This window comes from Notamacropus eugenii, chromosome 2 (genome assembly GCF_028372415.1).
Source record: "Notamacropus eugenii isolate mMacEug1 chromosome 2, mMacEug1.pri_v2, whole genome shotgun sequence".
NCBI classification, from domain to species: domain Eukaryota; kingdom Metazoa; phylum Chordata; class Mammalia; order Diprotodontia; family Macropodidae; genus Notamacropus; species Notamacropus eugenii.
In genome coordinates, this window is record NC_092873.1 from 61016051 (window position 1) to 61033234 (window position 17184).

At 43.6% G+C, this 17184-nt stretch overlaps 1 protein-coding gene across 2 annotated transcripts in view; it reads right to left on the minus strand.

The window, feature by feature from the left end:
* Positions 1–7088: 7088 nt before the first annotated feature.
* RAMP1 (receptor activity modifying protein 1) overlaps positions 7089–17184 on the minus strand; it is a 97794-nt gene continuing 87698 nt past the window's right edge. The window contains exons 3-4 of one of the 2 annotated variants that reach the window (XM_072640594.1): positions 7701–7952; positions 7089–7317 (exon numbers count right to left, since the gene is read on the minus strand). In XM_072640594.1, coding sequence (XP_072496695.1) covers positions 7299–7317; positions 7701–7952 — 271 coding nt within the window. In that variant the 3' untranslated portion in view covers positions 7089–7298. Of the gene's footprint in view, positions 7953–17184 lie in introns of both variants that reach the window. The other variant, XM_072640595.1, reaches the window with a different exon arrangement.

The following is a 17184-nucleotide window of genomic DNA, read 5'->3' on the forward strand; positions in this document are numbered from 1 at the left end:
CAATCATATACTGCAGCTTGTTCAACCATTCCTCACTTGATGGGCATCCCCTCAATTCCCAACCACCACAAAAAGCTGCTTGAAGAATTTTTGTACAAATAAATCCTTTTCCCTTTTCTTTGATCTCTTTGGGATGCAGACCCAGGAGTCATTCCATCCAGTGCCAAGGTCATTCTCTTTGGCAGAGGAAACAAGAGTCTGCAAACTAGAGGCCGGTGACCTTGACTTCAATTTCTGGGAAAATCCTCAGACAGATCATTAAAGAGGGTTAACAAAAGATAATGGTGATTTAACATAGTAAATGAACTGCTAGAAGAGTGAACTGTTGTAGACATGGTTTACATAGCTTTTAGCAAAATGTTTAATAAAGTATCTTTTTTAAAATATGGAGAGTTATGGATTAGACAATTACAAAATTATATGGATTTGGAACTGACTGAAGACTCAGAGTAGTCACTGATGGTTCAATATCAGCTTGGCAGAAGGTCTTTAGTGGATAGCCTTGGGGTCTGGTGCTTGTCACTACACAGTTAAATATTTTTATAAATGCCTTATAAAGGCACAGATGGCATGTTTGTTAACTTGGAGGAATAACAAACATAGTGGATGATAGAGACAGGTTCTAAAAAGATCTTGACAGGCTGGAATATTGGGTTAAATCCAATGAATAAGATGAACTGCAATAACAGATCAATGTAAAGTCTTACACATGGGTTCAAAAAATCAACTTCACAAGTATAGGAGGTAGAGGGTTTGGCTAAGTAGAAGTTTGTCAGAAAAGGATTTAGGGGTCTTAATGGACCAGTCAACAGTGTCAGCCAGAAAAGCTTTTGTGATTTTGGGCTGCATGAAGAGAGTCTGACCATCTCTCTGTCCTCACCCCTGGCTGGACCACAACTAGAATACTGGGCTCAGTTCTGACACCCATATTTTAAGTGGGCACTCATGACTTAGAGATGGTCCAGAGAAGGACAACCAGGATGTTGACGTATCTTGACTCCATGGCATGTGAGAATCTTGTGAGATCACTGGGCATATTGAGTCTGGAGAAGACTCAGTGGGAACATGATAGCTGTCTACAAGTATTGACTGGCCATCCAGTGAAAGAGGAACTCAGCTTGGCCCCAGAGCACAAAATCAGGAGTGATGAGTAGAAGCTGCGAAGGGACAAATGAGGCTGGATATCCATAAATTACTTAGCAATCAGCTGTCCAAAAATGGAGAGAGTTACCTTAGGAGGAGGTGGGTTCTCCTTCATTAGAAACTTTTGAGTGAAGTCTGGGTGATTGATCACTTCTGGGGTATGTTACAGTAGGGAACGACTCAGACCAGACCCCCACTGAGGTCCCTTTTAGTTCCTTAATTAGGTGATTTTGAGAGCAGGCACCATTTTGTTTTTGTCTTTGAATTTCTGGTGACTGGCCCATAGGATGCATTTCACAGTTGGTAGAATCATAGGATGTAGTGAACACGAATGATGGGATTTAGAAACAGAAGAGATCTCTGAGGTTATTCGTCCCAGGCAAGGTTGTTGCGGCTTGGGGGAGAAGGCACTAACATTGCTAGTTAGTGACTGAGGCAGAATTCAAATTGAGATCTTCCTAAGTCCAAGTCTAGCACCTGTCCACTCTGCCACCTGGCTCCACGTTGCTTCTCCTCTCTTGGGCCTGTAAAAGCAAGCACCTTGACATACACAAGAGGGCCTGCTATCACAGGTTCTTTGATATGCTTTTCTAAAAGGAAAGGCAATTTTTGAGGAGTCAATAATCACTTTAATCAAGCATAGATATCGCTAACTTAGTTCAGGGGGAAAAGTCAGCACCCTGAACTTCAGAGAAAATACAGAGAAATCAAAATCTACAGACAGAGTTTTCAGCTGCCTGACAGAAGAACAGACAGATGCAAATATCTGACCATACATACATAGTCACCAGACAGAGAAACACCAACATCTGGATTTTCAAAGCTGGGGGCCTGCTTAGCAGCTTCCCAGAGTCTCATCTGGCACACAGACCTTCTTCCAAAAACTAAGCCCCAAAGTAAAACCTTACTTCAGAGTACTTATACATTTTTCGGAGCCAGAGGACATCACAAGCCTTGAGAACCAGTGCCTCATTAAAAAATTAACAAAAAATGTGGGCCTTCCTACAAATCTTCTCTGATCAAACTCCCTTTAATGGGCAGGCTCATTAATGAATGAGGAAGATCTTTTCATTAACAAGCAAAATTAACAATAAGTAAAAACGCATTATCCATACAGGGCCTCAGTTTAAGATTAAAGGGTAGGTAAGAGATGATGACCTGTAAGGTCCCTTTAGTTCAAAATCTGTGATCCTACAAGCTGCTCCCTTTTCTTGGCACTGCTGTGCTTGGAATCCCTCTTTTCCTTCAAGACTTCAAGAGCCAAGTACTACATGAAGTCACTCCTGAGCCCTCTGGCTGCTGGTGCCCTCTGTCCCTCCCCATAACGACCTTGTACTCAATTTGTGTATAGTATGTGTAGACATATAAGCTGGGATGGACATGTTGTTTCCCCTGTTAGAATGAAAGCTACAGTCACTCAATCATCAAAGTTTATTAAGCACCTACTGTGTGCCAGATACTGTGCACTAAGCCCTGAGGATACAAAAAAAGGCAAAAGATAGTCTTGCTCTTGAGGAACTCAAGGGGAGACAAGCAATCTAAATACTTAAATGAGGGGAGGGACTGTCCTGCTTGTCTTTGTACCCCCAGGGTTGAGCACAATGCCTAGCATAGGGTTGTTTAGTTATTTTCAATCATAACATCTCTTAGTGACTTCTTTTGGGATTTCTTGGTAGAGATGCTAGAGTGATTTATCATTTCCTTCTCCTGCTCATTTTATAAATGAGAAAACTGAGGCAAAAGGGTTAAGTGACTTACCCAGGGTCACACAGCTAGTGTCTGAGGCCAGACTGAAACTCAGGTCTTCCTGACTCCAGGCACTGCACTGTGTCTCACCTGGCATATAAGAAGAGTTTGATAAACACTAGTAGATGGATGGATGCTCAGGGAAATTGGAGCTCTGAAAGTGAGGGAAGCTTGGTGTCAGGAAATCAGGCTCCTCTCTCCAGGACCCCAGCAGAGCTGCCAGCATAAACACCTGCTCCTCCCACATCAATTTTGTAGGCGAGCTACACCCCCAAGAAAAATCTACAGAGCTGTTTTCCAAACTCAAGTACAAAACACACTTGCTGTGCCATGAGCCTTCCTCCAGGCAGTTTCTCCCTCCAAGATTCCATGGGGCAATTGTTCTGGAGAGCAGAGACCACAACTCTGGCCTCCTGGGGAGATTTCTTCCTGGAGAGCCATTTCTCATGCCCTTTTGTTCAGCGCCCGTCCCCCTGAATTCATCTCCCATAGAGCAGAGGAGTTGAGTTTTAAAGGAAAATGATGAATCAGTCAGCTTCTGAGTCTCTAAGATTACTGTTTGGTCATGTTCTTCCCTCAGCAGAGGGAGGGAGATGAAGAGGGTGGGGAGAGAGAATCAAGCCTAGCTGAATCCTGGTTACATTAGTGTGAAGTGACCTTGACCCAGCCTCACAGAGGGAGACCCTTAAAGTCCATACATGATGCCACCAGAAGATGGGACCATTTCAGGCCCATCTGATGAACACTGGAGAGCAAAATATGGCAGGCTAATGGGGAAAGGGAAGAGATCCGCTGACCTCTAATCAATCACACAATGTAGAAATCAACCCTGGCAGACATGAATCACGAAGTCTAATGACTTTGCACTGCCCAGAGAGCTGGGAGCTTGTTTTCATCTGCAGTGAACTAGTTAGCACAGAGGCAGGAGCTAAATGAAATCCTAACTTTGAAGACCCTCCGTGGCTTAGCTCCAAGCTTCTTTTCCAGACTTCTCTTTCATGTACCTGCTGAGGAAACCAAACAGGACTGATTGACTCTTTGTGACCTCATTTGGGGTTTTCTTGGCAAAGATACTGGATTAGTTGGCCATCTGCTTGTCCAGCTTACTTTACAGCTGCGGAAACTGAGGCAGATAGGGTGTTAAGTGGCTTGCCCAGGGTCACACAGTTAGGCCAGATTTGAACTGAGGAAGATGAGTCTTTCTTACTCCAGGTTCAGTACTCTATCCACTATGTGCCCTATGTGCTCTCCTTGAACGCCCCATAAATCTTTGCTCACTTTATGACCTCCGCTGATGTTAGCCTGTTGGCCAATTCCTGCCCATTCTTCAAAGCCCAGTTCCAGTGCCTTCTCCTCCAAGACACTTTTCCTACTCTCTCCCATCTGGAGGCCAGAAAGCATTTGAGCTGAGAAGGAAATGTGCAGATCATCTCATTCAATCCTCTCATTTTAGGTAGAAGGAAACAGAAACCTACAAAGAGGGAGTGATTTGTCCAGAAAAAAATACAAGTTTGTGTTAAACCCTTAATTTTCACTCATCTCGAATCTCAGAGCACTATTTATTTTTTCAAACCAGCAGAAATCTACCTTTTTATCCTTTCATTCCAAACCCCAATTGAAAACAATACCCATCACAAACATGTTAGTCAATCATACAAATTTCAACATTGGCTGAGTCCAAAAAACTGTCTCATTCTGCCTCCTAATCCTTCACCTCTTTATGAGGGGTGGGGCAGTATGTTTCATTATTAGTCCTTTAGGATCCTGGCAGGCCATTACACTGATCAGAGGCCCTAATCCATTCCAAGTTGTTTCCCTTTATCATTTTGTTGTCATTTTATAAATTCTTCTCTTGGTTCTGCTTACTTCTCTCTGCATCAGTTCATACAAGTCTTTCCCAGGTTTCTCTGAAAACTTCTCCATCATTTCTTACAGCACAATAGTATTCCATGGCATTTATATGCCACGACTTGTTCAGTCATTCCCCAGTTGATGGGCACCCTGTCAGATTCGCATTCTCTGCCACCTCTGAAAGAGCTCCTGGAAATACTTTTGTGCATCCTTAGAGTTTGTTTCACTTAGGACTAGTTCTCTCTTAGTCTGCCCTCCCTTTAATTCCCCCTTTTCCTCTTTCTCTCTGTTAATTCTCTGTTGGGTGAAATGTATTTCTGTATCCCCTTCCCTTCTCTCTTTCTCTCTCTTTTCTGCCTTAGTACAGACACCATAAAGACCAAAAAAGACATGGTGTCTGTCTTCATGGACTTGAACACTACTGGAGTGGGGTGGTGGGAATTACCCAGCTAAGTTTATTTAAAATATAGAGAATAACCAAAACGGAATTTCAGAAGGGGAGAGCATTCACAATCTTGGGGATATCATGGAAGACATTCTGTAGGTGGTGGCACCAGACTCATGCTTGGAATGAAGCCAGGGATTCTATGAGGTAAAGGGCAAGGAGGGACAGCTTTGTAAGCATACGGAACAGTTTCTGAAAAGGCAAAAAAATGAGCTAGGGGACTCTGGGTAGAGGAAACCAGGTGGCTAATTCAGCTGAGAGGCAGCCTACATCTCCAGATATTTCCCAGGCACGCTGGGGCTGTCTGCCTGGCCATCCTCAGTCCTACAGCATAACCCAGCCACCTCTTTTTTCTGACAGTGCATTCTTGAGAATGTCTTTCACGCCAGGTTCCTTATCATTGGTGAGATGAGGCAACCCACTTTTCAAAGGATTAATGTTAAAAACCGAAGAAAGGGGTGGATCAACTTCACCTTTGGCCTGAAAGCCTCATGGAATGGTGGTTAATACACCGGAGTGGGAGTGTCCTCCTCCTATGACCCCAAAGAAGTATCAGACTCCATGTAGCTTGGTAACAGATATTTGTTTTTTAACACACAGGATAGCCTCTTCCTAGGTGGCAGTAGCTGCTCGGAAAGAGCTGGATTATGGAGAAGCCCCAGGCCACAGAAGCCTAGAACAGCACAGTTATACTGCAGAATTTTGTATGTGACTGCGCCAGACCTCCTTTTTCTTTTTTGTACTTCATAATTCCCCTTGATATTTTTGTTAGTCTGCTATTCCAAATACATCTTGGCATCACTCTATCTAATGCTCTCAAAGAGACAATTGGTATTTTTATTGGCATGGCTCTATGGCTTTAAACTAACTTTGGTACTATTTTAATTTTTACAATATTGAACTGACTCCCAATGATTTAAAATCTAAAATTATTTTATACTTACTTCAACTCTGTAAACATTGCATTATATTATTTAGGCACTGAGTAAACCTTATCTTATTAATGAGTTCTCAGTGTTGGATGTTGATCAGGTCCAGGGAGCCCCCTAAGAGGGTGGAAATAGAGAATCAGGAGTGGGATCAGTGGGGGGCAGCCTACTTTCAGTTGGGGAGCCTGCAACTCTAACTCCTGAGGATAATGAGAAGTTTATTGACTTCAAGGATGGATTTCCTTAGCTTTCTGCTAAACGAAGTGGCATCAGGTGCCAAATTCTTAGTCACATCTCTGGTAAGCACCTACTATATGCAAGAGTCTCATAGATTTCAAGCCAGAAGTTACCTTAGTGGCCATCAAGTAATCCTCCTCTTTTTACAGATGAGAAACTGAGAAAGCTCAAGTGAGTTATCCAAAGTGAAACAAATTGTAAACTTCAGAAATGGAATTTTATCCCTGCTCCTCTGACTCCAGAGCCAACACTACTTGTGCTGGGCCATGTTGCCCCCTATATTTGTTAAATGGAATGGAATTGGACTGAGGAGTAACTCGAACAAAATGGCAGATGGTGAGAATGTCTAGGGCAAAGGTGTTTGGACATAACGTGTGTAGAAATATGGTCTTGGTGTCAGAAGACAAGTAACCAAGCAGTGACCTTAGTCAGGTCATCTCTCTGAGCCTCTGCTCCTTCTTCTGTAGAATGGGAATAACACGTGTCCCTTTCATAGTTATATAGAGGCTTGAGTGAGATGACTGATATTAGCCATGTTGTTACCGTAAATCTCAACGTAAACGAGAGTTGTTACTATTATTGTCTCACCTCTATTTGCCAAGTCCTTTGTCAACGATTCCAGGATTTATCGAGATGGTGGGGGACCACTCACCTAGCTGTAACTCTTCACTGCATAAGCCAAATTACTTGATACCCCTTCCTATTCCAGCTGGAAAGTCCCAGAGAGACCAGAAGCATTTCTGTATTTGAGACTATATCTTTTAATCACCCAAACACAGCTTGTTCCATGTATACAGCATGATAAAATATTTTATACATTGGAAACATTGTAAGGCCAGAGGATCACATCTGGAGAATGAACACTTCAAGAGAAATGGTTGACCAAAGACTTCCCAAGGAATAATTTATACTTACAACATCTCTGCTTGACGGAACCTTGGCCAACCTTAACCAATCTGTTGGACCCTGTTAGTTGAGTCAAGATGGGGCTCATGTCAAATTTAATTCTCAAATCTGTTAGCAACTGAAAAATATTGTTAGCATTACTCAAGGGGCATGTGTTGTTTAGAGAAAGTGACTAGGACTGTTTGCAGTCTTTGTTCACATTGTCCTCCACATTACTTTCTCATCTCTGCCCGCCCACCTATCATCTTGCAGGGAATAAGCCTCCTCATTAGACAAGCTATCATCGCCCAAATGAAGGTTTTCTCAGAGACAGCCCACCTCTTCTCACCTCATTCCCAGCATGCCCCTAGAGTCTGACCACCCTACAGTCTCAGGTCACGATGGCACGGGTGTGCATGCATGCAGCAGTTCCAAATGGTGCACACGGGGTGGTGAGGCCTTACACAATGCCCTCATTCCGCTGACTCTTGTACACCACCAGAGCTGTGCCAAGCAGCGTCACCAAGATGGGGGCGATGATGAAAGGGCAGAGGATGTTGCTGGGTGGGTCTTTGAGGATCCTTCCTGTGGCAGGGCAATCTTGGAAGTAGTGCCTGTGGATGGCCAGGAAGAAGTCGTTCACCTGGTGGTTGGGCCAGTAGCAGTCCAGCTTCTCAGCGATGAGGTAGGTGCAGTTGGTGACCTCTCTGTAACTCCTGCAAGAGAAAGGGAGATCAGTAGGAGAAAGCAGAAGGGGCTGGCCAGGGGGTTCTGCCCAGGGAGGGCATTCCCCATCTCCTGTTTCCAGAATCCATCCCCATGGGGGCTGCCTGCTCCCATTCAAACAGATGCTCCCTGAGGGCAGGGAGATAATTCTGCTTTTCTGTATGTATACCTCCAGCCTTTAGCACAGAGCTGGGTACACATCAAGTGCTTAATAAATGTTCTCTTTGTCTCCCTCCTTTCTCTGCCTCTCTCTCCTCTCTCTGTCTCTCTCCCTTTCTCTCCTCTTTCTCTATCTCCCTCTCTTTTCTCTCTGTCTCTCTCTCTCCACCTTAGATCCCCAGGTCTGAGCTTTTACCTTCCAGGATGTGGAATCAGAAGACCTGAATTCAAGTCCCTCCTCAGTCATTTAAGACTTAGATAACCTTGGGTGAGTCCTTTAATCTCTGGGCCTCAATTTCCTCATGCATTGTGTTAGGAGGTTTACCTAGTTGGCTCCCTTCACTTTTCCATCCTGTGACAGATATCCAGGTCCTGACTTCCTAAAATGGTTTATATGGGGGAGGGTTGGGGGGATGGGAATCTGTGCTCTCCCCTCCCCCACTTCCCATGAAATGATCCCTCTGCTCATCCAGCTTTGGCACCTGACTCCACTTACCATTTATCCAGGCTCACCTGACTGCCAGCTCTATTGCACAATTATCAGATTAAAACCCAGAGGGTTGATAAGGACTCATAACTTGGCATTCTAACAAGGCCTAACTGAAGGACTGGATCCCCCATGGATCCTCTCACTCAGCCCTGCCTCCACTCCCAGACCTCCCTTCTCCAAGGTGGCCCACATCATGACCCCTGGATTGGGAAAACAGGGATTCAGATCTCATCCTGTCATTTACTACCTGTGTGATTTGGGGTCATGCCCCTCCCTGCTCTCAACCTCAACCCCTTATCAGCTGGGCTGGCTGGCTTCCAAGGGTGGCCCCATCAGCTAATCCTCTCCTTTTGGCAGCCGCATCTTGATAATGGCAGCAGGAAAGAACTGGCCCCAGGAGGCCACACCTTGTTAATGAGCCCCTATTTCATAGGATGTATTAATGTATTCCAGGGCTCCATTAACTCTCCCTGTAACTTTCCACCCTCCTTCCCCATTTATTTAAATGTGCTGCCTTCCTCTAGTTAGAAAGTAAGCTTCTTGAGGGCAAAGACTGTCTTCCGTTATACACATATACATGTACATATATACATACGCACACAATACACACATGCATATACATAAGTACACACACAACACACACATGCATATACATAAGTACATGCACACACATATACACAGCACACATGTACATACATACACATTTATGTGTGTGCACACATGCACATACCCATATACACATGCATGCACAACATGCACATAACACATGCGCACACATACATGCACACATGTGCAATACACACATGCACACATAACACATGTACATACATTCATGCATATACATATGTGTGCATGCATGCATGTATATGTATATTTTTTTAAACTAGTCCTTTGGGGCAGTTAGATAGCACAATGGATAGAATGCCTGGCCTGGAGTCAGGAAGACCTGAATTCAAATCCAGTCTCAGACTGTTACCAGCTGTGTGACCCTGGACAAGTCACTTGACCCTGTTTGCCTCAGTTTCCTCATCTATAAAATGAACTGCAGGAGGTATCTACCAAGAAAATTCCAAATGTGGTCATGAAGAATCAGATACAACGGAAAATAACTTAATAACTTTCTCTGTCATACATTCAATTCAACTCCACAAATACTCATCAGCACCACATGTGGAGAGAGCACTCCTTGAGGGAGATGCCAAGTTTGTCTGAGACCCTAACTTGGCCTTTCGGGTGGTCCTGGCCTAGGCCCATAGCAGGACAGTCCATACCATTTACAGAAATAGTAACCCCTATGCTGCAGAACACTCAGTCAGTTCCTATTTGCCCACCAAGGGTCAGCTCTGCCCTCCTCACCTGGGTGACCTTGGGCAAATGATTTCCTTTTTCCGTGCCTCCAATTTCTCTCATCTGGATGGATGACCTCTAAGGTCCCTCCTAGCTCTAAGTTCATGAACTTCTGGATCTACATTAGGAGTATCAGAAACTTGGCACCTTTGAAAAAAAAACAGGTTTCCATTAGGTTAAGGAGGCTGCAAAGTTTGAGGTTCTCATTAGGGAAACGCCCTCATCCCCAAAGTTCACAGCCCCATTACCTCATTCCTACTGGGTCACATTTCAAATAAGCAGAGCTCCCTTCCTCCTCCCCTCACAGGCTGGTCCCTATTTGCTGAGAAAACAGCCCCAAACAATGGAGCATCTTATTTGGAGAAGGGATGCCTGGGGACTAAGCTCAGCCTAGATCTACCAGTGGCTGGGAGCCAGCAATAAGGCGGGGATGGAAAAATTCAGGAACTGAGCTCCAGGAATCACAGAATATCGGAGCCTGAAGGAACCTCAGACGCTGACTGGTCCAATCCTGACCTGACCTGGAGGCCCCTCCACAACATCCCCAACAAATGATCCTTGAAGACCTCTGGGGACAGGGAACTCACTACCTCCTGAGACAAGCCCATCCAGCATACCTCTTATCGTTGAGAAGGTTTTCATTAGCCTTTAGGCAGTTAGGTGACCTGGTGACTTGAGTATGAATCTCCCTCAAGAGGAGCAGTCCTTAGCTTTTTTTGTATTTTAAACTCCTTGGCAGTCTTGTAAAACCCATGGAGCACTTTTTGATTTTAGGGTGTTTTGGAGTTTTTTTAGACATAACTGAAGGACATACTAAGTTTCAAATAGAAATTAGTGAAAATAGAGATGTAATTTTTTTCCCATTAAGGTTCAGACTTGAAGCCTATTCGTAGTCCCATGGACCCCAAATTAAGAGCTTCCAAACTAGAGAGTTATTTGTCAATGAATTAGATAAGGGAGCATGGGGGTTTAGCAGGGACCTAAAGGGAGCTGGGAGATCAGTATTCAGAAAGAAGGAGGAGGAGCTACAGGGGACGAGGGCCAGAGAAAATGCCAGAGCTCAGAGACCGAGGGTGTTGTATGCCGAACAGCCAGGAGCCCAGGGTCACTGGATGGAAGGGTAAGTGTTGGGGAGTAAAGCCCAAGAAGGTCAGACAGGTAGAAGTTCCCAGCAATTCCTGTTCATGCTGCACTTCCCTCAGGACAACCTGAGAGAGAGAACAGAATTCTCATTCTGCAGATATGAGGAAGATGACACCAGAAGGGGTACTCAGTAGATAAAGTATTAGACTTGGAGAAAGGAAGATGTGGTTTAAATCCCAAGTCTCCTACCATCTCTACAACCTGGAGTAAGTCACCTAAAGTTCCATGGGATTCAGTTGCTTCATATGTAAAATGAAAAGGATTTGACTACATGAGCCTCTCAGTTTCCCTCCAGTTCTCAGAGCTAGGCTCCTAACTCAACCACTGTGGGCCTCAGTTTCCTCATCCATAAAATGGACTCTGAAGTCCCCCCCAACTCCCACTCTTTGATCCTATTAACTGATCTGCCCAAGCTATTAAGGAACAAAGTAAAAACTCAAGCTCTTTTTTGTCTCCCAAACCAAGGCTCTTGCCCCTCTCTCATTCCCTCACCTCTGTCTCCCTCCTCCCCACCTCTATCCTCCAAACACATAGAATTTTTCCCTTTTGTGTTGGGCAGTAGTTGTTCTGGGAGTGATGTAGACACAACAGATACATGATTTTTCTTGGAAAAAATAAAGGAACCCTTGACTTAGATGGGGGAGAACATGGAGTTCTTCAAGAAGAAGCCTTGGAGCTCGGGAACTCTCCAACTGCCAAGTCCCCAGAATCCCTTAAGAGATGCAGACTGTCCTTGACACTGGTGTATCCCAGTACCTCATGTCCTCGTAGGAACCACAGACTGGGACTTCTTTTCATATGCTATTTTGGGTCCTCTGGCACTGTTTGAAGTCAGTTCTGAGGGATCACAGTGTCACCAGCACCCCAAAATAACCTTCTGATGTGAGGTTGGCTGCTCCTTTCATTCCAGCTATTTATACCCCAGTGACAGCTGAAAATGGCAATAAATCAGGGGACCTCTATAGTGTAGGCCGCTGTGCACTATGTGAAGCTTGGAGTGAAACTTTAATCTTGGGATACATTCCCTTGCAGGAGTCTCTACTGGACCCTTGAGAGTGAGGATCCAGGCATGCAGGGCACAAGCTGGGCACAGGACAAGGTGCAGATCTGCTGGGGAATGGTGACTAATTAGAAGGAGAAAGAGTTCTTGCTTTAATCCAGGTTTTTGGTTGCTCATAAGCATCTGAAAATTGCCCTTTTTTGGCTGAAACTTTCCACCCTTGGCCCCAAAGCAAGATTGTTTGGAATGTCCCCAATGAGTACGGTTGAAAGAACTTCCTCTCCATCTCAAGAAAGGAAAAGGCCCTGGTCACTGGGTCCCCAGGCTGCTGTGAATGAGGCAAGTCTAACTGGAAATTAATGAATTGCATATGGATCCAGGCAGTAGGACATACAGTGCTGGGCTGGGGGCCAGGAGATTTGGGTTCATATTCTGCCTCAGACGCTGGTTAGACTCTTAGGAAGTCACTTCCCCTCTCTCACTTTTTCATCTGTAAAATAGGGCTAAGTACCTTGTGCAGCCTTATCAGCCTTCCCTCACTTAAATCCAATCCACTTGCATGTCATGGCATCACCTCCCTGATGTCATGGTCCTCTTTCAAAACCAAAGACAAGGAGCAGCAGCAACTTGCAAGATGGTGGGGGGAGGAAAGAGCTTTGGAAACCTTTAAGCACTAGAGAAATGGGAGTCATTATTGGTATCCACCTTCTCCCAATTTCCAAAACTCCTGGGGCACCCCCCCTTCCAGGAAGTGTAAGCATCTGCAGGCTCCCCAAACTCATTTGGACACCAAGAGGGCGGGGACCAAAGTTTGCTTGCCTTTGTGGGAGTCATGACAAGCAGACTATAACATATTACAGACTGAGAATTTCATAAAAGGATAAGAAAAAAGCACGCCAAACCAGAAATGTATGAGGGGTGACAGTCGGTGGCTAATAAATGCTCATTGATTGCTTGACTAATTGTATGACAAAGGAGATGGACTGGTCACATGACAAGAGGGAAGAAAAACCAAGCCAGGAGAATACCATCACACAACCCACCAGGCATTTGAAGTTATCCACAGTCCTGGATTCTAATCCTGCCTTAGATACTTATTTGTTGTGTGACCCTGAGCAACTCACTTAATCATTTTCCAAGTAAATTTCCTTATTGGTAAATGAGAGAATTGGACTCTCTTTTCTCTTTCAGTTTTAAATCTATGACCATAAACAAGTCACTTAGAAACTGTCTCAATTTTCCCATCTGTAAAATAAGGGGAGGGGGTTTGGAATAAATGGGTTCTAAATCTATGATCCTATGTGCCAACTGCTGGGTATACAATCACCAAAATGAAACAGTCCCTGCCTTCAAAGAATTTAGATTCTGTTTCTATAGACATCTATACTTAAAAATATATTCAAGCAATGGATTAGAGCTTTGAGACTACAGCTAGGACTTTATTGGTATAGTGAATACCCAGAGGAGGACCTCTCTCTGCCAACATGCAGGCAGCACTTTCTCTCTGTACCTTAGAGACTCAAGAGTTGCCTAGAGAGGACACTGAGGGATTCATGACTTGTCTGTCCAAGGGTCACATGGCCAGGATAGCTTAGAGGCAACCTGGCTTCAATTTTCCTGCTTTCCAGGATGGCTTTCTAGCCATTATACCACCCTACCTTTCAAATGCTTTAGAAGTGTGATTTCTTAAAAATTTTATTTATTTATTTTGTTTGCAACATTCATTTCCACAAAATTTTGAGTTCCAAATTTTCTCCCCATCACTCCCTTCCCCCCACCCCAAAATGCCAAGCATTCTAATTACCTCTATCATCAATCTGCCCTCCCTTCTAGTATCCCTCCCTTCCCTTATCCCCATTTTCTCTTTTATCCTGTAGGGCAAGATACATTTCTATACCCCATTACTTGTATTTCTTATTTCCCAGTTGTATGAAAGAACAATACTCAACAGTTGCTCCTAAAACTTGGAGTTCCAACTTCTCTTCCTTCCTCCCTCCCTACCCATCCCCACTGGGAAGGCAAGCAATTCAATATAGACCATATATGCGTAGTTTTGCAAATGACTTCCATAATAGTCATGTTGTGTAAGACTAACTATATTTCCCTCCATCCTATCCTGCCCCCTATTTCTTCTATTCTCTCTTTTGACCTTGTCCCTCCCCAAGAGTGTTAACTTCTAATTGCTCCTTCCTCCCATTGCCCTCCCTTCTATCATCCCCCCACCCTGCTTATCCCCTTCTCCCCCACTTTCCTATATTGTAAGATAGGTTTTCATATCAAAATGAGTGTGCATTTTATTCCTTCCTTGAGTCAAATGTAATGAGAGTAAGCTTCATGTTTTCTCTCTCACCTCCTCCTTTTTCCCTCCATTGAAAAGTCTTTTTCTTGCCTCTTTTATGAGAGATAATTTGCCCTATTCCATTTCTCCCTTTCTCCTCCCAATATATTCCTCTCTCACCCCTTAATTTCATTTTTTTAGACATAATCCCATCCTATTCCACTCACCCTGTGCTCTCTGTCTCTTTCTCTCTCTATGTGTATGTGTGCTTGTATGTAATCCCACTAACTACCCAGATACTGAAAAAAGTTTCAAGAGTTATAAATATTGTCTTTCCTTGTAGGAATGTAAACAGTTCAACTTTAGTAAGTCCCTTACGATTTTTCTTTCCTGTTTACCTTTTCATGCTTCTCTTGATTCTTGTGTTTGAAAGTCAAATTTTCTTTTCAGCTCTGGTCTTTTCATCAAGAATGCTTGAAAGTCCTCTATTTCATTTAAAGACCAATTTTGCCCCTGAAGTATTATACTCAGTTTTTCTGGGTGGGTGATTCTTGGTTTTAGTCCTAGTTCCTTTGATTTCTGAAATATCATATTCCACACCCTTCAGTCCCTTAATGTAGAAGCTTACTAGATCTTGTGTTATCCTGATTGACTTTCCACAATACTCAAATTGTTTCTTTCTAGCTGCTTGAAATATTTTCTCCTTGACCTGGGAACTCTGGAATTTGGCTACAATGTTCCTAGGAGTTTCTCTTTTTGAATCTCTTTCAGGAGGTGATCAGTGGATTCTTTCAATATTTATTTTGCCTCCTGGTTCTAGAATATTAGGGCAGTTTTCCTTGATAATTTTGTGAAAGATGATGTCTAGGCTCTTTTTTTGGTCATAGCTTTCAGGTAGTCCCATAATTTTTAAATTGTCTTTCCTGGATCTATTTTCCAGATCAGGTGTTTTTCCAATGAGACATTTCACATTATCTTCCATTTTTTCATTCTTTTGGTTTTGTTTTGTAATTTCTTGGTTTCTCATAAAGTCATTAGCCTCCATTTGTTCCATTCTAATTTTTAAAGAACTATTTTCTTCATTGAGTTTTTGAACCTCCTTTTCCATTTGGCTAATTCTGCTTTTGAAAGCATTCTTCTCCTCATTGGCTTTTTGAACCTCTTTTGCCAATTGAGTTAGCCTATTTTTCAAGGTGTTATTTTCTTCAGCATTTTTTTGGGTCTCCTTTAGCAAGTTGTTGACTTGCTTTTCATGATTTTCTTGCATCTCTCTCATTTCTCTTCCCAATTTTTCCTCCACCTCTCTTGCTTGATTTTCAAAATCCATTTTGAGCTCTTCCATGGCCTGAGGCCATTGAATATTTATTTTGGATGTTTGGGATACAGAAGCCTTGACTTTTATGTCTTTTCCTGATGGTAAGCATTGTTCTTCCTCATCCAAAAGGATGGGAGAAGATATCTGTTCACCAAGAAAGTAACCTTCTATAGTCTTATTTTTTTCCCTTTTTTGGTCATTTCCCCAACCAGTTACTTAACTTATGGGTCTTTTGTCAAGAGTAGGCTATACTCTGGGAATCTGTAAGATCTTAGTTCCTCCAAGGTGGCATAGTCAAATGTGTACACTGGTCTGGGAGCAACCAGAAACTTTTGTGCCTAGAATCTGTGAGTAATAAATAAAGTTCTTTCTCTATAGCCACCTGGCCTCCAATTCCACCAAGCCAGTACTTGGGGCTGAGATTCAGATAAGCAGCTTGATCCCCCCAGGGGCTTTTGGTGGGGGCAGGGCCACCATTCAGTGTTAGATAAAGATCAGCTGCTCAATTCCTCCAGGAGCATTAGGTGGGGGCAGGGTTGACATCCAGGGCTGAGGTACGGATAAGTTGTTCAGATCTCCCAGGGCCTTTACAATCCAATAATGGATGCAGGCTGCTGTGGAAGCTGCTGGCACCCAGTATGGCCTCTACCCTGCCACCTGAGGTCTGAGCTATGGGAAGACCTACTCTCTTCTCTGTCAGCTGAAAAAACCCTCTCACTGACCTTTGGTGCCTGTCAGTTGAGGGATCTGCAAACCTCTGCACTGGGGATTCCCCCTCTGAGGCCTGCTTGGGTCCTCCTCCCAGTGCCATGCTGGGTGGCCAAGGCTGGGCTGAGCTCAATTCCGGATCCAGTGTGACAGACCTTTCCTGTCGACCTTTCAGGTCACCCTGAAATCTCCTCCACTCCGTTGTTTGGTGGCTTCTGCTGCTCTAGAACTTGTTAAGAGTCTTTCTTCACAGGTATTTTATAGGCTGTGGGGGAAAAGCTAGTGTATGTGCATCTTTCTACTCTGCCATCTTGGCTCCTCCCCCCCCAGAAGTGTGATTGAATGAAAAACCTGGAAAGCCTTATATGAACTGACGCTGAGTGGAACCAAGGAGCTTGGTACACAGTAAGTCCAATATTGTGTGATGACCAATGATCTAAGACAATTCCAGAAGACTCATGAGGGAAAATGCTCACTACATCCAGAGAAAGAACTATGGAGTCTGAATGCAGATGGAAGCAGACTATTTTCTTTTTTTGTTTTTGTTTTTTTCTTCTTGTGGTTTTCCCCCTTTGTTCTAATTCTTCTTTACAACATGACTAATGTGGAAATATGTTTAATATGATTATACATGTATAGCCCATATCAGATTGCATGCTGTCTTGAGGAGGGGGAAGCAGAGGCAGGGGAAGGAAATTTAGAACTCAAAATCTTATGGAAGTGGATGTTGAAAACTAAAAACAAATAAATAAATAAAATTTTAAAAAATAGGAATGTGATTG